The sequence below is a fragment of the Elgaria multicarinata genome, chromosome 1 (assembly GCF_023053635.1).
Source record: "Elgaria multicarinata webbii isolate HBS135686 ecotype San Diego chromosome 1, rElgMul1.1.pri, whole genome shotgun sequence".
Classification (NCBI taxonomy): domain Eukaryota; kingdom Metazoa; phylum Chordata; class Lepidosauria; order Squamata; family Anguidae; genus Elgaria; species Elgaria multicarinata.
The window spans coordinates 172650873-172675944 of NC_086171.1; the positions used below are offsets into that span (position 1 = coordinate 172650873).

Genomic DNA, 25072 nt, shown 5'->3' on the forward strand with positions numbered 1-25072 from the left:
TCCTGTAAGCGTTTCACCCATCCTAACATATGTGGTACATGCAGATTTGGAAATACACATTTGCTACGATATATAGTTTTACCCTTCATAGAAATTACAAAAATTATGAAACTGCTAAGCACTTTCATCTCCCTTTGACTTCTATACTGGAACTCAGCACTTCTGGAAGTCAGGGCACTTTTATTTAGAAACCAACATATAAAATCTATGCACTAGCATTAGGCATCTGCATTTAACAATATTGATTAGAGAAAATGGGTGTTTTTTTGGTCTTTTCTCAGTCACTTTACTGTTTATTGAAGATGACACATCAATGATAGTTGGATGCACCAAGGCTATATATAGGGTGACCTGTGTTGTTCAGGTTTTTCTAGGTATCACACATCAGGCACAATGTAAACATATTGGTGAACTTCAGTTCTCTTGGCTGCAATCCTATGTACACTTATTTGGGCATAAGTCTCTTCAAACTCATTGGAACTTACTTCTGAGTAAAATGCATAGGCTTGGGCTGCACATTAGATGGCAAAAGACCATGGTGTTTATAGTGCAAACATCAGGGGCTGGGGGAGATCTTTGAATTAGTACCACTTGCACGATTTCTGTACCACATCTAGCTGTGTGCCTCTAGGAGAAAATTCTGGGAACACCAACAGATCATAAATAAAACTATGAAAATGTCAGATTTCTGTTTAAAGAAGCACATTTCTACCCATCAACATGATTGCAGAAGACATTTTGAAAGTGTGGCGACAGTGTGATGTGTCTAACAAATCAGAAGACACATTAAATAGAAATGTGCACTCTTTCAACATCAATTTAATCCTGTGCTGGCAAGTCTAAAGCAACTGGGAGCTCCTCTCCCCTTCCCATTATTTCATGCTTAGATGCCCACAGTAGACTTGATTCTTGTCCTTCACATCTTATGTGTAATGCAGAACCTTTGTGCCTGCTCCTGAGTCTATTTAAATCAGTGGTGACCATTGGATGTTTATACTGGCTTTTGGCAACACTTCACAAACTATTTACTCTAAGGCAGTTTTACAAAAATCAATGGAACTGGAGTAAGTGACCTACAGCATAAAACTCATTAATAGCTTCAGTAACAATTTATTCGCATGCTATTAGCTCTTTGCAATGCCAATATCTAGCTCCTTGCAAGAGTACTGTCTAACACTTGAACCAGTGCCTGGAGGCTGTTTTAGGGTGGATGAGGGTGAACAAGCTTGGGTGGGGAAACCAACTACTCCGGATAGAGGTTTACAACTGGTCTTAGATGGGGATGTACTCCCCCTAAAAGTCCAAGGGTGTAGTCTGAGAGTCCTCTTAGACTCCGCACTAAATGGGAAAGACCAGGTGGCCACAGTGTCCAGGAGTGTGTTTTACCAGCTTAGGCTGGTAAACCAGCTGCTGTCCCATTCTGGAGAGGATGAACTTTCTCTTAGTTATTCATGCACTAGTGATGTCCAGGCTGGACTACTGTAATGTGCTGTGTCTGGGGCTGCCTTTAAAGACAGAAAGTCTAGAAACTTCAGCTGGCGCAGAATGTGGCTGCCCAAGTGTTGGTGGGGCTGAGGCGAATCAATCATATAACGCCCACACTGCACCAATTGCCCTGGATACCAGCATGTTTCCAAGCCCAATTTAAAGGACTGGTTTTGACCTTCAAACGCTTAAATGGTTTGGGACAAAATTAGTTAAAGGCTGCCTTCATGCTTATCACCCTGCCTGCCCTTTAAGTTCAGCAAGAGAGGGCCTTCTCATTTGCCCACTTGTGAGAGCACTTATGTGGGATCCCACATGAGAGAGGGCCTTTTCCGTAGTAGTCTCTATGAGGGGAGGTTACATCAACTGGGATTGTTTAGCTTGGAAAAAAGGAGGCTAATGGGAGACATGATAGAGATGTACGAAATTATGCATGGTGAATGTGGATAGAGAGACATTTTTCTCCCATAGTAGAACCCAGGGTCATCCCATGAAGCTGATTGGTGGGAGATTCAGGACGCACAGCACATAGCTAAACTATGGAATATACTACCACAAGCTGTAGTGATGGCTACCAATTTGGATGGCTTTAAAAGGGCATTACATAAATTCCTGGAGAAGGCTATCATTGGCTACTAGTCCTGAAAGCTATGCGCTACCTCCAGAAGCAGAGGCAGTAAGCCTATGTACAACAATTGCTGGGGAACATGGATGAGAAGGTGCTATTGTACCATGTCTTACTTTGTTGGTCTCTGGCTGAGAGCTGGTTGGCCACTGTTTGAAAAGAGTGCTGGACTAGATGGACCTCCGGTCTGATCCAGCAGGGCTCTTCTTATGTTCTTACGCTATGCGTCCCACACCTGTGGAATACATCGCAATTGGAGGTCCGCCAGGCCCCATCATCGCAGGCTTTTAAGAAAGCCCTGAAAACATACTTTATTCTGGCCTTTCTCTGATTATGCTACGGACTGTGGGGTGGCTGCAGTTGTCTATTCTAAGTTTTATTTTATGATGGTGTTTGTTGTTTTTTAGAAAGTTTGCTGCCATTGTGTTTTTATTGTGATTTTACTGTTTTAATTGTGATTTTACTGCTTTTATTGTGTTTTACCATTTTTAATACTGCATTGTTTTTTATGATGTGCTCTATTGTTGTACACTGTCTTGGGAGGGCTCTGGCCCTGAAAGGAGTCCAAGAAATATTTTAAATAAATAAATCCTAACATTCAGTTGTCTTTTATTTGGCTGACATAAATGGGGTTACTCCTAGTGCTAGCTGTTGGTCCAGAAAAAGTCACATCCACACTTGAAATTTGAAATTTCATAAGGCCCTTCACCTGCACAGCATGTTGTTAAGACTTTTCTTTTATATAGCGTAAGTTTCGTTTCACTGAAGTAGGTATTTTGTGATTAGATATAAATATGGGATTATTTTATGATCTGCAAGTCTTCCAAACATTTTGGCTGTTTGTTTTAGGAGTCTGCATATTTTGCATTATTTATGCTTTGGGATGGCTGTTATCTGCCATGAGCCAAATACATAGAGAAGTTTTAAAATCTGAATAAATAAAATATAAACAGTTCTGAGGCGCTACCCAAAGTTCATACATATTGAGAAATCCTGATTTTAGTGTCCGCTTAAAAGTACAACCCTATACTGAAGCTATGCCTGTTGGGGGGGGGATTGGGGTTACCAGAAGCCCTCTTATGCTGGGGAAACACAAGATACCCCACCATCACAAAACATATGCCATCAAGACACCCTACATAGATACAAAAACCCTTAGGCAAAACAGCTAAAATGGGCAGAATTGCAGAGCTGGGGAACTAGGGGTTTTTTTGGTGTGTGTGTGTCAGATGCCCCCCCCCCAGTTCTTTATGGGCCAAATGACCTCAGTGGGTGGGGCCATTCCCTCTGACATCATTCTGTCCCCGCCCATGGGGTGGGGCAAAAATGCCCCCCCAACCTCCCAAGGTTGCCCACCCCTGCTGCACTTGCTTACTGTACAGCACCATGAAAATTGAAGGTGCTATATAAATAAATATTAATAATAATAATTACTTGGGAGCCAGTCCCATTCAACTCAATGAGGCTTACATCTGAGTAAGCATGATAGGACTGGGCATTTAGCAAGACCACGCCTGCACAAAAGCACCAACGCAATCTGTGGGTGGGTGGATGGGTGGGTGACATGCGAGTACCATGGCTGCTTTCAAAGAGGTCTACTTTTAAGGTTCCGGTTATGATTCAATCCTTGGCAAATCACAGTCTTATTAGATACTGGAGCACATGATGAATTCCAGTTTCGGCTGGCCCTGTATGGATTTTGTTCTGTGGCGGTAGTCATCTTTTGGATGTAAAGAAGCCTTTTGTATTCCAAAGCTCTTCCTACCATTTTGACTCTTGCATGACCTTTCCTTTAAAACCCCCCACCACCCCACAGATGCTATTATTTATTCACATGTGATGTGTATTTCTCTTCCTTGCCTTCTTTTTTTAGTCTTTTGGGCTCTTTACGGAACAGTTCAAATGTTTTATTTAAAGGCATCCCGGTTCTTCATTACTAATCCATTAGAACAAAAACTAGGGCATCAGAAAGATCTGTCTGCTGGTGGGCAAGTCCATGCATGTCACAACTCGCAACACTTAGTGTCTGAACAGAGGTGTGGGGAGAAAAGATAGAATGTCAACGTTCAGAGCTAACATGACCCTCGTCTGCCTCTGCCCAAAGGGGCATCGGCTTCCAGGGGAGTGGAAGTAACAACCCGGATCCTCTTTTACTTTTAGGCAGTGCAGTCTAGTAATTTATGGATTATGAACTTAACCTCCAGCTCACCCCATTACCTCACTGGGTGGTTTGAGGTTATCAGTCTGTAGTTCAGCCTCCCCAACCTGGCCCCAGATGTGTTGGACTGCAACTCCCATAACCCATCTGGAGGCTGCCAGGTTGGGGGAAGGTTGCTGTAGATGTAATAAGCTGGTGGGTGATCTACCTCACAGGGTTGCTGTGAAAGCTCTTGGGAAAACGAGTACATCAGAAAGGTTCTAGAAATAACGTGAGGGTTGCACTTCCAAATACAACATGTAGGACTTTGCAAAGTGGTGTGGCTAAGCCCTTCAGGGGAAAGTCTGGGCGGAGAAAATTCTTGCTGACTGGCCTCCCTCCAGCACCATAAATCTGTCTGAATGTGTATCGATGGAACAGGCAGTGACAAGACAGGTAGGAACTAGAAGAGATTCAGGAGAAGCCAGGAAGCACTGCAAGGCATAATGGTGGGTCTACACTGGCAAGGTAGAAGGCAGTGTACATGGTAAAGCCCACATCATCTCTTCCGCATGCCCCTTTCATGGAATGTTACCAGGATTCTTGTTTTTCCTTTATTCTAGAGTAATTCAGTACAAATATTTCAGAGTAAGCAGTGGAGGAATTTGCTGGTGAAGAACCAATGCTGTCCAGTCTATGGCTTGGGAGAGCTAGGTTCAAATCCTGTGTATTAAAAGTGAACCTTGGTTGTTCATCTGTAAAAGGGGAATAGTAATAAAGGCCATCTCAAGTGGCTGCTGTGTAGGGTAATAAAATTTCAAATATGTTGAGGCTCAAATGCTCAGTGAGGTTTAGCACTTCTTTGCAGGACACTGAACAAGTAAGGGATGTTTTGCGTCTTCCAGAATCGGGCCTTAAGTGGATATTTTGCATGAGAATGGAACTGCTTGAACGGGGCTATTAGCAAAATTGTAGAACTGCAAACCAAAAAAAGGAAGCTTATGAGAGACAGCTAATGGGAAATCATCCCTTGTGGTCTGCAACTGTCTCAAAAGTGCCTAGAGAAGATTTGTAGGCACCCCTATAATTAAATGAAGTGGCTGGCAAACAGAATGCCTGGAGAGATTATGCTGCCACATCTGTGCTCTGAAAAAAGGAAAGGGAAAAAAATGGGATTCAGATCAGGGCTACTGGAGGAGAAAATGCCTGGGCTGGGAGTGGAGGGGGATACTAGGTTATGACAGATTGGAGAGGTTGCTGCTGTTTGTTTGTTTGCCTGACACGATTATTAAGTGTGCAAAAATGTGTAGAAAGAAGACCGTAACAGGTTGAGATGGGATGCCAGTTTATAATCCGAGACAGACGCTTTCAGGGCTCGTGACCGACTCTGTGTCTGAACTGATTACAAAGTTCACCACTTCGCTGTCACACTTAGGCAGACAAAAGGCAATTCCTTTACAGGAATAGCAAAGGGGTGGGGGAGGGGAGCGGTGCCGGTTTCAGGGCTCTTGCTAGCGATGCAGGCGCAACTCTTCGGTTTGCCAGCAGAAAAAGGCACCCCCCCCACACACACACACCAAAGCGGGCTAAAGAAAGGCCGATCAGTGTCAACCAGATTTAAGGTTCCGCGTCAGAAGGAAAGCTAGATGCGCAAAGAGATTTTGAAAGGAGCCCGTTTCAACGATGGATTGCGAAGGGAGAGGTGGCGGGTCAGGGAAAGGACCTGGGAGCCTCGTCTTCCTTCCGATTTCCCGTTCATCCCAGACGGGGTTTGTACAAATTCCCCAGTGGGGGAATTGGAGGCCACCCCCGCCATAAAGGAAAGGCCCTGGAAGGTTTGTAACAAAGCCCGGGAAATAAACGGTGCGAAAGAAAAGAATCATTGACACGCGCACACACACACACACGCACCCGGGAAGTTGCAAACCGAGGCGAAGGGAAGTGCGAGGGGCGCGCGTGTGTGTGCGGAGTTTGCAACGTTTTGATCAGCAATTCCTTCGTATTCGGTCCCCCTTTGCCCAGGCAGCTCTTACCAACTCCTGCTTCAGACGGCGGAGGTAATGATCCATGCTTTTCTTTTCCATCCTCACTTGCAAGTCCATGCGGCAGCGGCTCCCAAACGATTCAGCCGCAACGGCTCTTCCCCTTCCACCATACAGGTCGGGAGAGGCGGCCTCTTTGCCTCCTTCGAAGACTTCCTTGCACGCTCTCCCGGCTAATCCAACGAGCCCCTTTAAAAGCCCGTTCGGCTCCGGGCGAGCGCTCTCGCTCTCGCTCTCTCTCCAATAGAAGAGGGTGAAAAGTTTTCTCCCTTGCAAAGACGGCAACGACAAAAGCAAAGAAACCTGCTCTTTTTAAAGAAAGAAATAGAAAAAAGGCGAGGCGCGCACAAATCTGCGGGCTTGCAAGGCAATCGCGCGCGACTAGGCAAGCCCTGGCTGCAAACGCTCCCCAAGACACCGCAAGCTGAAAACGGTCCGGTGGGCTTATCGCCGGCGTGGCGCGCTGGTCCGCCCCGCGTACGACTGTGGTTGGTTGGTTGGTTTTCCAATGCAAACGCTGCAAAGATGATCCCGTCGTTCTGCAAGCAGTACCAGCAAACTGGAGAGTGACAGGAGAGATCCCGGCGCGCTGTGGAAGACGGCGGGTCGAAATCGGTGCGGCTGATGATTGGCAAGTCAGAGCCGATCTAGCATGTGGCGGCGTAGGCGAGGCCTAGAGAGGACTTGGCAGCGGAGTTAGCAGGGATTTCTCGACACCGGTAGGGTGAGCCCGCCCCAGGGGGTGGGTCTAGTAGTTTTCCTAGTCAGCGAGACAGCAGTCCCTCTTGGCAAGCTCGGGTGTGTGTACACTGGTGGAATGCTACATGCCGAAGTGCAGGCGCTCATCATGACAGTCCCCCTAGCCATGACTCCCAGCACCGCCCAAAATTGCAAGCAGCTCTGTTCATCTATATTAGTAGTTTTCATTTTAGGGGTTTTCATCTCCTAGGAGCAGGTCTTTTGTAAAGCGAATGGCTCTTAATTGCCTATTCGAAGTCACCCCCAAATCCTTTGCATTGCAACAGGGAACAATGGCCTGGTTCAGACAACAGGCTAAACCATGCTGCTTAACTACAAAATGGTTAAGGGGGATGCATGCATTCCCTTAACCATTTTGTGGTTAAGCAGCATGGTTTAGCCTGTTCTCTGAACCAGGCCATTGTGTTGTTGCTGGTGAAATACATTCCCCACCCTCACCCAGCCTAAACGTTGCTGGGGGGGCGGGCGGAGTAGAGGGGCAGTTTGTCTTGTAAACTGTTTTTATTTATCTCTTCTTTTTGCAGCCTTACCACAATTTATGTATATGCAAAAACTTTTACTAAGCAACTTCAACCATTGTTGTGGTTCTTTCCACCAGTTAAGAGCATCATCAGATGAGTGTTTTATTGCATGCTCGTTACTGGCCACTCACGGTTTTTTGCAGGTCCTTTTGACCATGTCTGCCTCCCGCGCTCCTCCTGCCCCTTTTCTCAGTTTTAGAGTAACAAAACAACAACAACCCTGTTTTCTGAGGTTGTGCTATAAATTGCCTACTAGACCCCAGTGAAATTCATTGACATCTACAGGGCATGTGGTTGCTGCTCTCTTCTTGTTGAAAAGTGCTCATTTTGAAAGAACCAGCAAGAGACCCCTATGGTAAGGAAACACGATTTCCTGCGATTTCCCCCTGTCTCATGAGCCCCTAAAAAAAAAAAGTTGAAAAAGAAATGAAGAATCACCGACTAATAAAAATCAATCAATCAATAAGCTGCAACAGGAATGTTCTGATCATGTAATCATAGAATTGGAAGGAGGCATTTAGGCCATCAAGTCCAACCCAACCACCCCAGTCCAGGAATCCAGTTTCAAGCATCCCTTACAGATCACTGTCCAGTCCCTGCTTGAATTCCTCCAGCAAGGGAGAGCCCACCACCTCCCTAGGCAGTTGGTTCCATTGTCTGACTGCTCTGTTAGGAAGTTTTTCCTGATGTTCAACCAACATCTGCCTTCCTGTAACTTAGCCCATTATTTTGTGTCCTATAGTCTTGGATGACAGAGAACTCTTCTGTGTGACAGCCCTTTCGGTACTTGAAAAGTGACATCATAGCCTTGGTTTCTACTCCCCTGGTTGTCTATGTTGCCTTCTCTGTACTCGTTGCAGTTTATCTGAACCCTTCTTAAAGTGTGGTGTCTAGAACTGGACACAGTATTTGGGGTGAGATCTGACCAGCACAAAATAGAGTGGAACTATTATTTCCTGTGATTTAGAAGCTATACTTCTAATGATGCAACCTAAATTGCGTGTGTTTGTTTTTGGCAGCCACATCACACTGCTGTCTTATATTCAGCTTGTGATCGACTGCCACTCCAAGATCCTTTTTTATACATACTGTGCCAAGCCAAGTATCCCATCTTATACCTGTGCATTTCATTTCTTATTCCTAAATGAAGAACTTTGTTCTTGTCTGTTGAATTTCATTCTGTTATTTTCTTCCTAGTTTTCTAAGCTATCAAGATCATTTTGAAGGTTTTTTTTTTTTTGACATCTAGGGCATTATTATTATTATTATTATTATTATTATTTATTTATATAGCACCATCAATTAGCTACCCCACCCAATGTTGTGTCATCTGCAAACATCCACACACACACCTCTTGATCTCCTCCTTCTGTTGGGTTTCCTGCCCATGCAATTCTACTTAGCAGTCCTCTAATACACTCTAATAAAAGAGTTTATTAAAATCAGCTTTCCTGAAGTTCAAAAAAGTTTATGAAGATGTTTTGATGGTGCTTCAGTCTCAGCAGATTCACCTGTTTCCCTGGCTACAGGGAGTTTGATTTGATGGCCTTATCGGTCCCTTCGAACTCTACTATTCTATGATTCTATGAAACCTGTTGTTCAAAACAATATCATTTTGCATTTCTTGCAACCCAATAGTCAATAGTTTAAATGTTGCTGTGATGTCTAGACCCTTCTTCCGCAGTAGTAATGTTACAGGTTTAAGATATCCCAGTACTTTTAGCAGAATTTTATTAAGAAAGAAGTCTGCTTTACACACACAGGGCCATCATTACTTGAGGGCTGCACTCTGCATCAGTGGTAACACATAAATGTGAATAACAGCCAGTTTGCAGGAACAGAGACAGCCTCATCACTGCACCTTCCAACACTGCACAGCTTTCAATAGGGACACTCTTGGGCTATCTAGGGCCCTCCAAGTGTGTTACACTGGGAATTGTAGTCCAACACATCAGGAAGGTGCCAGGTTAGGAAAGCCTGCTCTTGGGTATATGAACCAGGGCTGGCCCTACCGTTAAGCAGAGAGAGGCAGCCGTCTCAGGCAGCAGCAGATTTTGGATGTCTTGAAAGGGCAGGAAATTGTTAGTTATTTACTTTGTTATTCTTGTCTATTTACTGCCAGGGAATGGAAGAAATGCCTTGTGGGATTTTCTGCTTCAGGTGCCAAAATAACTTACCTGGCTTTGGGTACTGTGCACCTTGACTTGGGTGGGCGAGGGGTGACAGTTGATGCTCTGCAACAGGCAGCAAAATGTCTTGGCCTGAGTATGACCATTCCCCTACCCAGGATCATTACCCAAGAAGACCCTCTGCACCTTACACGATGCTGTGTGCTACAGTCTTTCACAAGCTGCAAGATTCAGTTTGTGTGTGCATATAATTTTATTATTTAAAGAGTAACAAAGTACGTTTTTCATATTACAAGAGTAAACTTCCAGGATAAAACCAGTCCTTATAAAAATACATGTAACAACTTCCATTTACAATAATTTAAGTAATTATTAAATGATAGGGTAGGGGGAGGTATATGTAGAGAGACATTAAGATGGTACTACTTATTATTCCAGAAATGTATAAAAAAGTGACCACTTCTCAATAAACTTGTTTGAGAGTTTTGTTGACTCCTTGTTAATTTCATTGACAGAACCTTTCCCTGTGTTTGTATTGTTTATTTATTAAAATTATCTACAGGCCTTCTTAAATCATAGAAGATAACAAGGTGGTTTACAAGATAAAACTGATACAATAAAACATACAACACATTTCAAAAGTTCAAAATTGGTACTTAGCTGAGAGAGCAGCAAACACTTGCTCCTCCTCTTCTTGAATGGCATCCATTCCAGTTAGTTATTAAAAGACAGAGGTGCAGAAACTGAGCCCCGGGATCTCAGTCCAGCCCACCTGGGGTTCCAGTCTGGCTTTCCTGGGTTCCCCAGATGGCTATGCCTCCTTTCCCTGATATTTTGGTGGTTTTGCAGTTCTTTCCCCATTCTAAAAGCTTGCAATGCTTCTCCTAAGGCTTAGTTACTGGCAGTAAGAACTTTAAGCTAAATTGTGCTGGTATGTTTTAGCATTCCAGACTTTTGCAGTTGATGCCACCCCTTTTTCTTCGGCCCTGCCCACCAGTGGAATGCGGCCCTCGGGAGCTTCTCTGAAATGGAATTTGGCCCTTAGACTTCAAGAGGTTCAACAACCCCCCCCCCCCCCGCCCCCGTTAAAAGAACTTGTGCCCGAGTTGGCTTTTTCCTCCTCCCTAACAATCGTGTCTTTTAAGATTGTATGCCTGAGGGCAGGGAATGTCTCATTACTGATCTTTCTAAGCTTCCCTGGGAGCCTTTTTTGACTCAAGAGCGGGGTTAAAAAAATGCATTGAAATTAACAAGCAAAACTGCTAAAGTTCTGTTCTGTGTTGTTTGATCAATGATAGCTGATTACACAACAGCCCCGATTACTTTTTTACCAAGATGTTTTTACTGACTAGTATACGTTAATGGATAGTTGCTCTGGGAAATGCCCTTTTCATTTGCCCTTTTTTCATTTTATTTTCTTCTTTTATCCAAGTCCACTTTTTTTCTGCTCTGGGCTGCAACCATGTTTTGAGAGATCTGCCTTTTTTTATGACTTGCTGAGGGGAGGGAGAGAGGGAGACCTTCCAGCACTCCCAGCAGGCATTTTCTTTACCAGCAGCTTTCAGACAGGAGCATGCTGAGCGAAAGCCTTCTCTCCCTGGGTAATGGAAAAATACGTTTTGATATCCAAGCTGTCTCTTTGACTGGGCCTTTCTCTTAAATCTTAACGATAACACAGCCCATAGATTTACAGCATAATATACTCTGCAGAGATGGTTGCCACCCTTGAGCAACGTTCAATCACAGGTGCTTCGATGAAAGGTAATATTTGTTTTTCCGTCCTCCGTAAACCTTTTGAGTTATATGGAATACATAACAAGACAGATTGGGTAGAACACCAGGGCAATTGCCATTTCATAAATCACAACACAGGGAGAAAAAAATAGATCTTGTCGAAAACAAACATATTTTTTTTAAAAAAAGTCTTTTAAACTTCAGGAGAGATATCAAAATCAACCCTAATGAAACATTACAGTTGTAAACTAATGTTTCATTTTGGCCATGTATTTACTAAACAGTATGATGTTTAGTGGTAAGAAATCAAATTATGATTAGCATCTCTTAAAGCTCAATTTTAGGAGGCCATTAAATTGACACCACTGCCTTGCTTGTGGCAGCTGATTTTTTTATTTTGCTAGTGACAGCTTCTGGAAAACAGGAAGCTGCGACTGCCATTTTGCATGATGCCACTCAACCCATACTCAGGCAGTTTGCAGTGGTGCAAAACAGGAGATTCTGTTTGTGGTGAATGAGTGAGAACACCCAATTCTTATGAGTGGGTTGTTGTTGTTGTTGTTGTTATTATTTTATTTATATAGCACCATCAGTGTACATGTTGCTGTACATAGTAAAACAATAAAATAGCAAGACCCTGCCGCATAGGCTTACATTCTATTAAAACCATAATAAAACAATAAGAAAGGGAAGGGTTGCTTCCAAGGGCAAAAGGAGAGAGAATTGATTGCCATGAGCAGGTCAATGGAGGGTGGATCCTGTGTTTTTCATGCTGTATATATTAATTAAGAACAGGGCCACCTCATGGGGTTTGACTTCCTGAGATATGGGTATCCATATGTCTCTCCCCCCCATCCCAAATATGACATTGCTAAGGATTTGTGTGGGGCACACATGCTATGTGCAAGGAGCTGACCAGACAGAGCCAGGTACAAATTTGGAATTGCACGTTGCTTCTGGTTGAGTTGTCTTTCTTTAATTGTGCCACTCCAGGCAAACGTCTAGTTTGCCCGTACAGCTGACTTGGCTGTAGTGTGGAGGGGGTGCTACTGAGACCTGTAGATTTTCATGCATGATTACATTTCACAAGAGCATGAGTTTTCTTTCATTGCTTTTTGTTGGGCCCAAGTATAGATGATATCTCTGCCGATATTGCTGTGTTTCAAAAAGACACAGCTGCTCTTTGAAACTCTCCATAGTTTACAGAGGGATCTAAGTGAATGCTGACACAGACACCACAGAGAGATGGTATAAAAGGGTGACTTTTCCACCTTTCTGTGTGGTGAGCTTTTTATGACTGCAAGTTCCTTAATAGCATGTTTACACAAGGGACCAACATGTGCTGAAAGATTCTAAAGATGTTTTCATGCCTCTCTGTAATATACATTTAAATATGTGTTGGGTGAAGTCGTAGCTTGCATAAGGACAGCCAACACAAAAGTGTGTTAGCGTCTCTGTGCGTGATGCTTTTCAGAAGTAGGTCTGTGTCTTTTTATCTTTACTTGAACTTGTGAATATGATTACTCTATAAGCTTGCCAGCTCTGCAAGTCAGAAACTCTGCACAGATATAAATATTAAAAGGATTGCCTCAATATGGGATGGTTTTGGTGAGCTTGCAGCTGGTGTGCTCTGACTGCTGACCCACCAGTGGACTGGTGAAGAGCCAGAGAACATTAAAATGGAGACGGACCTTTGCTCAGTAGAAGAGCCTATGCTGGGCATGCAAGAAACCCCAGGTTCAGTCCCTGGCATCTCCAGGAAGAGCTGAGGAAATGTCCTGACTGAAACCCTGGAGAGCTGTTGCCAGTCAATAAAGGCAAAAAAAATGGACCAATGGTCTGACTTGCTATTAGATAGCTTCCTGTGTAGAAGGAGCCGCAGTCCACTGCTACCTCAGAACAGTGCTACCTCAGACAAAGGTTTCGTCAAATGGGCTCGACTAATAAGCCTCGTTTTTGTTTTCTGCTTACCTTCTCAGGGTGATGCACTCTCCCTTTCTAGCTACTGTCTTTTGTTTTAACATAAGAGTTACATCCAAGATGGAAGAGGGGCCTGCCATAATCTTCTCATATATTAAAAGCAAAAAGACATATTTACACAGACACACACAGGCAGACACAAAATCCTGTCCCCCCATCCCTCCCGAATAACATTGTGCAATTCATGGACTATCCAGGGTCAACTCTTAAATCAACAACATAAAAACATCTTTTCTTTTCTTTTAATTGAAATGGTAAAGCTCTACAAGTGTGCCTATTTGATGTGACCAACCTGTGATTTTCCAGTTCCTGTCAATAGATGCAGTCCAAAACATGTAGAGTTTTGAAACTAATTGTCTTACTATAGAAGCATGGCAGAGATGACCATAAAGTTGGCCATGGCACAGATGGCCACGGCTCACCCCCTGGGGGACTGGCTTCTCCTACAGTGGGAAACAATGAGAATGAGGTACTTAAAGCAGCTGAATGGGTACTGCTGAAATATTAAAAGGCCCACCACCACCATGCAGGGCCATTTGTGTAGGCCCTTACCTAATCACTGCCCTGATATTGCTAGGGATGTGATAATGTTGATGTGAAAGCTGCCAGTGACCTAGCTAGCATATTTAAACATAACCTCCATTCTTTTGCTGCTCTGGGGAGAGAGAAGGAAGCAGCAAGAAAGGGAATATTCTAGCGCAGCCTTCCCCAACCTGGTGCCCTCGAGATGTTTTGGACTACAACTCCCAGCATTCCTGACCATTGGACATGCTAGAGGAGATTGATGGCAGTTGAAGCCTAAAACATCTGGAGGGCACCAGATTGGGGGAGGCTCCACTAAAGCTTAGCTTCTCTCCTATGTGTATTATTTATTTACATATTATTTACATTTATTTGGGAATGGCTCCTCTCCCCCTCCTATTCATATGGAAGTGTGGCGGGAAGACCTTGTCAATGACACTTGTCGATTTCCTTCATGGTCAACCTTTTTCTCTGTTGAAACTAGCAAATCTTTGTAAGCCACCCAGAGAGCTTCAGCTATGGGGCTGTATATAAATGTAATAAAATAAATAAAAACATAAAGTTCTCCCTTGATCATTCAGTTTCATTAGAAAACTGAGCATGGGACCCTGACAAAAATGGTGGCGGTACAGGTTAGAAACATACCTGTGGGGGATTGAATTAGCTAGTTGCAGAGTAATATGGGCCAGCATCTGGGCCGGCACATGGGGCAAGGCAAGGATGTCTCCCCCCACACTAGCAAGAGGAACTGTGGAGACCTTTAATGTAGGAAAAGCATAAGAAGTGAACATTGATAATGCAAACTAATGGAAGTGGGGAAAGTTTCTGAGTGATCATTAAAGTGCTTTAAAATGCACGGGTGATTTTGGCCTCTATCTCCCATCCAGCCCAAGGCAGATGGAGGAATAGCAGAGGTAGGAGGGGCAACTGCAGCACTGGGAAGGAGCCTGCATCTTTCAGGGCTGACATTTTAGCTTTCCGGACAGCGGCTGGCATAGCAGCCTCCATTTGGAACAATCCTTCCAGTCATATTCCATCCTGCAGCCACACAAAGCAGTCTGGCAGGAAATGGATCAGCTCCTGCTGTGCCAATTCTTGCCTTCCTAAGGTGAACTCTGGTGCTGGCTGCCCTTTTCCTTGAGTCCATCCTGCATGTGTGAACCTGTACCCATTGGTTGCTGCTGTCCATCAATATAATACCAATCAAACAGCATACACCATGGCATGGTGCCCATTTTCAGTTGTCCCTCTTTTTTTCCATCTTTGAACAACACAGGGAACTTTCTTGATGGCCATGAGGACCCTGATCTAAATCTAAGACACACAATGTAGTTTGAAGATAGACCTGCTTTTTAATATATATTTAGCTTTTGTTTTCTCATTTTATTGTGCATCCCCACTGCTTTCCTTCACTATCCTGTCTGACCTTTGCTTTAATTAATGTCACTTAATTGGGACTATTGGGTTGGATCTGGATTCCTGTTTACAAGGGCCGGTTTGTTCCCCACTAGCTGCCTAGTGGGGAACACTTTCCTAAGTAGGTCCCAGAGGGAGGGAGGAAAGAGAAGCCTGTGTAATGGCTTGGCCAGTGGAGACTGGGAATGTAGCTGCCTGTCTTGCTAATGCCACATAAACACCCTGAGAGCTGGAGGAAGCCTGCTACCTTGGCTTGGATTAACTAGGAGCGGTGATGACAGAGAATAGAGAGAGCAAAAAGCAGAGACACACGTCCCATGAGCTAGCCTGCAGGCCAGAGCTGGACAGGCTGTCCACTGTCATGACAAGTAGTTCACAGGTTTCGTGCAAGGTACAATAAATATCTGACGATAATGTCTAGAATCCTAAAGCAAGGATGTGTGGAAACGCATTCCCTCGGAATCAGTGGCACTTACTGCAAGTACAATACATTCAGCCTGATACTTTCATCACAATGCTGCTTTAACAGGTGTCCAAAGTGCAAAGCAGCCTTCCTTAACCTGGAGAGGATCTACACGGCGTACTGAAGGTGCTTGCGTGCGCCTCCAGCGCCCCCCCAAAACGATGGTGTAGATCCTGCCCAGAAGAGCGGAGGAGGCGGAGGCTGGGCCTTCTTCCGCCGAGCTCTCCAACCCGGGTGGCTCTTTTGCCGGCAGCAGGAGGCCGGCGGGGAGGTGGGCGGCGGCGGTGGCAAGGCCGCAGCCGGATTCCCCAGCCGCCGCCTCCTCTGCCTCTTCTGGGCAGGATCTACACCATCGTTTTTGGGGCACACTGCAGGCGCACGCAAGCGCCTTCAGTACGCCGCCGTGTAGATTCCCCCCTGGTGTCACCCAGGTCCCACCATTCCCAGACAGCATGGTCATTGGGGTTGTAGCCCAGCACATCTGGAGGGCACTAGCTTGAGGGATGCTGCTCCAAAGCCTTAAAGCAAGCCCCCCCCCGGCCCCCTATGTAATTCCTCACCCTCTTTACCTCGCTGTTTAGCACAGGGTCCCAAAGTCTTGCCTTTCTATTTTTGGGTAGTACTTGTTTTAGGATTGCCACTATCTAATCCATTCAAAAGAAACTACTGGTAAATCTCCTGATTGCACAAGACTTCGTATGACTCTGTGCTGTGCTGTGAGTTTCATATATCACTGAAAGGTTTGTATTAAAAAAAAATGAATCATTTCCATTGGGGATTCTTTCCACTTTGCAAAAGTGGAAGATTTGCCAGTCTCAACGGTAGTCTCAAAATCAAAGCCAAGAACCCATGGCTTCACTGCACATTTTAACATAAAATCTGTCTGCTCTTTGTAGGCAGCTGGACTTTCCCTATAGACTGTTCAGATTAGGGTATATATTTTCCTGGCTTTGCAAGGATATCAAATATCATGTGGCAGCTTTGAACAGCTACTCACTTTTAACACATACTATATTAAGTGGGCAAGTTGAAAAGTCTGTTTTCTGGCAATTATTAATGGTACCTTATTTATGATGACCTTATTTCCCGTGTGTGTGTGTTTTCTGAGACTGAAACAAAGGGTGTTAAAGATGAAGCCTGCAATCCTAAACATACTTACTAGGGAATAAGTCCTATTGAACACAGATTACTGCTGAGTAAACATGCATAGGATTGCATCGTGAACTCCCCGTACTGCTAATGTTATGTACTGGAAGGTGGTGTGTATGCATATTATATATCTTCCCTGTATCGTAAAGCCTGGTTACTTAGGATGAGGTATATCCACCAATGCAGAGATATTATTCCAAATTTAGTTGTATTGTACAATTTCTACCTAGAGTGGTGGTCTCTTGCTATTGATTTTGTTTTGTTACATAAAGATAATAATGTTCTCTATTAAAAAGCAAATTATTTCCTGTGCCTAAAGTGTTGATGTTCGAGGCCTTGGGCATTTGTTCTTGATACCTTGAAGTCAGAGATGAAAATTTCCATCAATATTTTGAAGAAAAATATAGAAAGCTGGGATTATTCAATACCAACCCTGGTTAGAAATGGAGCTCTAGTGAAGTATTTACTCTACTCTTTATCAGCAATCCCGACAGGTGGGTCAAATAATCCATGTTGGGTTAATGGCACTCAGGATATGCGTCATGCACCACCTATTTGAGCAAGACACTGTGGATTATATAAGCCATAGTGGGTGCTTTGACTGTGTGAACAGGCCCACTGCCATCCCCCTTGGGCTGATGGGATGCTGAGAAAAGGCTTGCAAAAGTGTGTGTGTGTGTGTGTGTGAGAGAGAGAGAGAGAGAGACAGACAGACAGACAGACAGACAGACAGACAGACAGAGATTTGGCCTCAGGCTATTTTGAACTTCATGCTCCAATACAATCATATAGAGGCGAAATGAACTTTGTTGTGATCCAGATAGGAAATTAATGCATTTTGGTTGTCACAGAAAAAAATTCTTAAACAGCCCCACACTAACCTTTCTCTGGATTTTTCATTTTTTAAATAGTCAACCTTCCAATTTCCTCTGCTTCTCCCCTTTGACCCTCATATTACCACTCAAGTGTTATGACCCTTATCCTCAGCAGCAGCCAAGACTCTTGGCACAGAGAATGAGGAACCAGCTGGATAAACTGAAGGAGGAAATCCAGGGATCCCTTGGGCCTGATCCCCCCCAAGAGATAGCACCACCTGAGCCAGGTAATAATAATAATAATAATAATAATAATAATAATAATAATAATAATAATAATAATAATTTCTTATCCGCCTCCCCCTCTGGATCGAGATGGGGAACAACATTAAATGCAACAATACAATATAGCCCCCTGTACCCTGGGTCTTCATGAGCAAACACTTGCTTCCTAGTGCATGCAATGTGGAAAACAGGAGTTGACATGGAAGCAACTAAGTGTTAGGCTGCAATTTAAGGGATCCCTCCTTTAAAGACTCTTTGGGAAGCGGGTAGAGGCTGGGAGGAGTAATCTGAGCCAAGGGGGATTTTTTAAAAAATACCCTTCATTTCAGCTCTTGTCCTTGCCTAAGCAGGTTATCTGTTTGGAGCTATCCAAGGTCCTGTAACTGTAGCCTGACCCTGCCTGCCTGAACCACCCTCAGGTGTCCATCCCTGCTGAACAGTGGCTCACAATCAGGTCAAGACATTGATAGAGACGTTCACCCACCTTGCGGCTCCTTCAAGTAGTGTGTGGGAGGATATTCAGCGAAAAATGGCTGACTGCTCAGAAGTTGTATCCTACTGAGCACAAGCTTCTCAAAGGAAGACAAACAAAGATGCTTAAAAAGGTACACATGGTTGTTGCAAGCATTAACGTCTGGATTAAGCGATTAAAGTGTCCAATGTGTAGGAATACTCAGTAAGATACGTCCTCCCCATGCATTAATGAGAGTATTTGTCTCCTGCAAAAGTGGTGATGGTTGGAAATCGATGACAATTGGCCAATGTGAGCAGCCATCTTGTTTCTCCAAGAATGTTCCAGGGAACAACACCACATCATGACGTAGTAGCAAGGTTCCTATGGGGCTCTCTGACCCTCACTGAAAAGGGAACACTGAGCAGTAAGAAAGTGAGGAAAGAAAGGAAGGAAGGAAGGTAGATTCATCTGCCACTTGTCTTTAGCAGTTAGCTCACTCCCCAACTGGAAATTCTTCAATTCCCCCCACCAGGTAATTTACAATCCAAGATTTTTGAAAAAATTGAAAATTAAAAACAACAGCTAAAATAAAAGAGCAACAACGGTTTTAAAAGATCTTGTAAACATAAACCATGCACATCACATCCACACCCCTGGGTGAATAACAAGGTATTTATTTATTATTTTATTTATTTATTTATTAAAACATGTATATCCCACCCTACTGTATATCACTAGGATCCCAGGGCAGCATACAGATAAAATCATACAAACAGTATAAAACAATATACATAGCTAAAAACAAATTAAACCATTAATCAAGCTAAAACCAATATAGAATTTAAAAAAACCCCAATAAAAACAATTAAAACTATATGCAACCTTGGTGAACTTAGCCATCAAAGGCTTTGTTAAAAAGCCATGATTTACCTTGGCGCCAAAATAAGGAGAGCGCCGGTGCCAGTCAGGCTTCCAAGGGGAAGGCATTCCATATCCGGGGTGCCACAACAGAGAAAGCCCTCTCCCAGGCCCTACCATAGCATATGTCTTGCATTGGTGGGATGCAGAGGAGGGCTTCTCCAACAGATCTCAAGTCCTGAGCAGGCATGTATAGGAAGAGGCACGCTGTCAAGTATCGAGGTATGATAGAAGATTCAGACCTAGGAAAGAGTATTTCACTGACAGGGCACCAGAGCACAAAGGAGGTGTCCCCCAGTTTCTATCCATCTACTCTCATAAGGTGGGGGCACCTGAAGAAGGGCAATTCAGGATGATCATACAGATTCATGAAGGAGTAGGCAATCCCTTAGATTTATTTCTTTTATTTATTTAAAACATTTCTTGGCCACCATTCAGGGCAGAAGCCCTCCGAAGGTGGCTTACAGCAATACAATACATAAAAACAGTTAAAACATTAAAAGCAGTAAGAACATAAATACAGTAAAATAGCAATAAAAGCCAACAATAAAACCAGCAGCAACAACAATAACAATAGCAAGAGCAGCAGCAACAACAGTCATATCAAGAGAAGGCCATGGTAAAATCATGCTTTTCAAGGCCTTCTCAAAAGCCTGCTATGACGTCTGATGGAAGTTAGTTCCAAAGGTATGGGGCATGGTGGAAAAGGCCTTCTCACGTGGGATCACCTACCTAATTGCTCTCAAAAGTGGGCAAATGGGAACGGCTTCTCTTTCCGATCTTAAAGTGCAGGCAGTCTGATACGGGTCAAGGTGTTTCTTCAGATAACTTGGCCCCAAACCATTCAAGGCTTTAAAGCACTTAGATACTTGTATCCTAAGCTCTTAAGTCGGTACAACTGAGAAAAGCCACAAACAAGTGACAAAACACTCATCGCAAATGATTTCTATAGTGCATGGTTAGGCCTTACAGCCTGACTTGGCTGTCACAGACTGAGTAGTGGTTTAATTAACTACAGAATTCTTAATCTTTTTTGTGGTTATATGGAATAATAAACTAAAATGCAAATTGGCTAATCATTAGGTTATTAACACTTCTGGAAATGGTGGGCCAGTAGGGAAGGAGAAACTCCATGGATTAACCCTGGTGATTGGCCAATTTGCATTTTTGAATATTGTTATTCCATTCTCCATCTCCAAATTTTTCTTACGCTGTAATTGATCCCAGTGTTTGGCTTCTGTGTTTAAGGCTGCTGTTTTAATTAGTATTTTATATGTACTTCTGTCATGTGTGTTTTTAACATTTTATGAAGCTATTCTGAGTGCTTTCAGCTCAGAAGATCAAGGTACAAATAAATTGATGAGTACAAAGAAATGACAAGAAATATTAAATTATTGAAGTTGTCAAGTAAATTTACAGCCATGTCAGAAGTAAATAGACAATGGTTAAAATGACAGTTTAGAAACAGTGATCATTTTAGTATTCTCTAAGGTTTTGAAACATTTTTACAAAAAGAAAGAAAGATTGTCAACAAAATCTACAACTTCCAGAACAGTTTTTCACATAAAATTGCTTTGGAAAGAAAAACTGTCCTAACGTTTCTACTGCCGAGTTTGTTTGCACATCAGTTGTTTGAGGATTGCTCAGGATGCATACTGGCAGGGATCCCCAAACAATTCTGTTCTGTTTGCATGCACATAGTCACATGTAACAAGTAGTAAGCTGTGAACAGGGATGGGATCCCCATCCACATCAAAAGTTACATGCAGACAGTGCAATGGGACCAAGATGAACATTGCGAGTCAAATAAACATAAGAACATAAGAAGAGCCATGCTGGACCCAACCAACAGGCTATCTAGTTCAGTACTCTGTTCCCACAGTGATCAACCAGGTGACTATGACATGGGCGCAATAGCACTTTTCTGCTTGTCTTCCCCAGCAACTGACATACGGAAGCATATTTCCTCTGATACTGGAAGTAATATAGATAGCTATCATGACTAGAAGGCATTGATAGTTTTAACCTCTTTGATTTTGTCTAATTCTCTTTTAAAGTTGTCCACGTTGGTGGCCATCACTACATCTTGTGGACGTGAATTCCATAGGTTTACTATGCACTGTGCGAAGAAGTACTGCCTTTTATTTTTCCTGAATCTTCCACCATTTAGCTTCCCCAGATTCTAGGATTATGAGAGGGGAGATTCTCTCTATCCACTTTCTCTGCTCCCTGCATAGTTTTATACACCTTCCTTTACTCTCCATTTTTCTCAGCTAAAAGTCACCTGTTAACATTCCTCAAAGGGGAGTCATTCCAGACTCTTGATCATTTTGGTTGCCCTTTCATCAGAAAGCTTATGCCAGAATAAATGTTCTAGTCTTTAAGGTGCCACTACATTCTTTGTTATTGTTTTGGGTGCAATAGACTAGCACGAATACCCCTCTGGAAATTATTTACCACATGGACATCAATATTGTGGGCATTGTACATATTGCACATTTACAATCAAGGTGCAATTCATTTGTAGTCCTGTTGAACATAAACAATATGTGCTTAGAGAAGTCACCACCTGTAGTAGTAATTATGTGATTTATGTAATCAAATGTTCTCATGACAAATTATGTATTGGCCAAATGGCTAGAGTCCTAAACAGATGCATGGAGAACACCTAAGCAATCTCTGCAACTCAAGATGAAGTGCTCCCCTTTGAGTCATTTTATGGACTATAACTACACCATTCAAAATCTCTCATTTTGGGGCATAGAAACTAGATGTTAAATTATTATCGAGAAGGAAGATGCATTGGATACTTACTTGACATAGTTTAGTATCCGCTAGTTCAAATGTTAGTTTTTATTTTTATTTATTATTACATTTATTTATTATTACATTTCATTTATTATTATATTTATATTTTTTATTTATTATTACATTTATATCTTGCAAGAAATCCAAGATGGCTTACACGATACTCTTCGTATCTATTTTATCCTCACAACAACTCTGTGTGGTAGGCTAGGCTGAGAGTGAGTGACTGGCCCAAAGTCACCCAGGGGGAGTCTACACCAGCTGTTTATTGCAGGATTGTATCGCAGCCATCACCAACGGGGCACATGACATTCACCAGTTCCTGCGGTGATCTCGGCTCTACCTCTCAGTTATATTGGAATATCCCTGACTACTTTTGTTGTGGATTTTCCGTCTCCCTCATGTACATTCTGAAGAACGTTTGTGGTGTGACCCCCCCCCCATTTGCGAGGTCGTTGCTGTTCACCACGAGCTTCAGGCTCAGTGAACAGCCAATCAGCTGTGAGAAAGCATGTGCATGGGTACTGGAGGTGTGACGGAGTGGACCTGTCGCCCATTTCTATGACATGTTTTGGGTGGATATCGATGTGTTTCATTGCCAAGTGTCTATGTTTTTCTTTTAATACAAACATATCTCTGTGCCTGCACATCCTTCACGAATTATTAAAAAACCCCTCTCTGCCCCATAGCCATCTGCCTAGCCCCGCCTACTTCTATCAATACACATGTGGAGCACTGTAATGGGGCACACGTGCTTCAGAAACGGCACTCCTGTAATTGTGGTAAAAATCAGTTGTGTGTGCCCCATGAGTGGTGATCGTGGAAGCAGGACCAGTCCCTCTTCCATTTTGGACCTTTCAGTGGCTTTCGATACCATCGACCATGGTATTCTTCTGGAACGCCTGAGGGGTTTGGGGATCAGGGGTACTGTGCTCCGGTGGTTCCAGTCCTACCTCTCAGGTAGATTCCAGATGGTAATGCTTGGGGATAGTTGCTCCTCAAAAAAGGAGCTGTTGTATGGCGTACCACAAGGTGCCATCCTATCCCCAATGCTGTTTAACATCTACATGAAACCGCTGGGAGAGATCATCCGGAGGCATGGGGTGGGGTGCTATCAATATGCTGATAACACCCAAATATAATTCTCTATGCCTTCAATAACAGCATCAGCTAAGGATAGTGTGTCTCCTCTGAATGAATGCTTGGAGGCGGTAATGGGCTGGATGAGGAAAAACAAACTGAAGCTGAATCCAGACAAAACAGAGGTGCTTGCTGTCAAGGGCTCTGACCTAGGTTTGGAGGTGTGTCAACCAGTTCTGGATGGGGCTACACTCCCCCTTAAAGACTGTGTTCACAATTTGGGGGCGCTCCTGGATCCGTCACTCCAAATGACAGCCCAGATAGATGCGACAGCCAGGAGTGCCTACTATCAGCTTCGGCTGATATGCCAGCTGTGCCCCTTCTTAGAGTCAGAAGACCTAAAGACAGTAGCGCATGTGCTGGTAACCTCAAGGCTTGACTTCTGCAATGCACTCTACATAGGGCTACCATTGTACCTAGTTCGGAAACTTCAACTAGTTCAAATTATGGCAGCCAGGTTGGTCACCAGTACATCTAGGGGTGACCACATTATCCCAACATTAAAATCACTCCACTGGCTGCCAATTACTTTCCGGGCAAAGTACAAAGTGTTGGTCATTACCTTTAAAGCCCTAAATGGTTTGGGTCCAGGTTACCTGCGGGATCGCCTTCTCCCATATAGTCCGCCCCGCACACTCAGGTCTTCTGGGGTGAACTTACTTCAGTCAGCTAAAACTAGCCTGACATCAGTTTCCCAGAGGACCTTTTCTTCTGTCGCCCCCAGATTGTGGAATGGCCTGCTGGAGGAGATTCATAAAATTATCTGTGTGATTTTAAGGCAGCTTTAAAGACTAGCCTTTTCCGGCAGGCCTATCCAGATCAATGTAAAATCAAGAATTTTTAAGATGTATTGATTCCTGTTCTAATGTTGTTCCCCGCCTCGATCCAAAGGGAGAGGCGGGTAAGAAATTATTATTATTATTATTATTATTATTATTATTATTATTATTATTATTATTATTATTATTATTGCGAAAGTGCTGCAGGTGTAGATTAGCCTCCGGTAAGCTTCATGGGCCATGGCCAAGTGAGGACCAACACTAGGTCTCATGAAAATGAATGGAAATTTGGAATTTCTTCTATTGCTTTAACTTTCTATAACTTTAACCCCCTTTTTCAAGATAGTTACATTTTTGGTTAAGCTTTGAAGATGTATTTGATAATGTTTTTGTTTTTTATTCCTCTTTGGTTTCCATCCAGGTTTAGAATTCACATATTTTTCAATGGAGACCTAAAAATGTAACTAAAGGGTTAATTCTCTTATTACTCTGTACAGGCATGGATTCTTATACTCTTCCATGCCAAAAGGTGATTATATAAGGTTCATTGTAACCAGACCTCAACTTCATTTGGTTACAGTGCACACTAAAGAACATAGCAGTGTGCTTTTTCAGGTCAGCATTTCACTCTATTGGAATCTGCCAGTTTTTCATTTCATTTAGTTCAGATCTTATTTGTACTAAGGAGTAATTCTATGTTTTTAATATCCATATGTGTAACAAAAGTTTTGGAAGATGTCTTTTGCTCTTTCCCTTTATTTTTATTTTTTAAACAGTAATAGTTTTACCCCTTATATTGTATAATGGTTGGATAGTATGACATTGTATGCAATGTTTATTGTTCTTATTTGTAGTGGGCAGATGAAGAATTTTAGTTCAAAATGCATTGGGTTAATGAAATCTTTATTTTT

At 43.1% G+C, this 25072-nt stretch overlaps 1 protein-coding gene across 1 annotated transcript in view; it reads right to left on the reverse strand.

Annotated features, from left to right (window-relative positions):
* INKA2 (inka box actin regulator 2) overlaps positions 1-6353 on the reverse strand; it is a 33148-nt gene extending 26795 nt beyond the window's left edge. Inside the window, exon 1 of the mRNA XM_063119526.1 lies at positions 6281-6353. Coding sequence (XP_062975596.1) covers positions 6281-6349 — 69 coding nt within the window. The 5' untranslated portion in view covers positions 6350-6353. The remainder of the gene's footprint in view (positions 1-6280) is intronic.
* Between the last annotated feature and the right edge of the window lie 18719 nt (positions 6354-25072).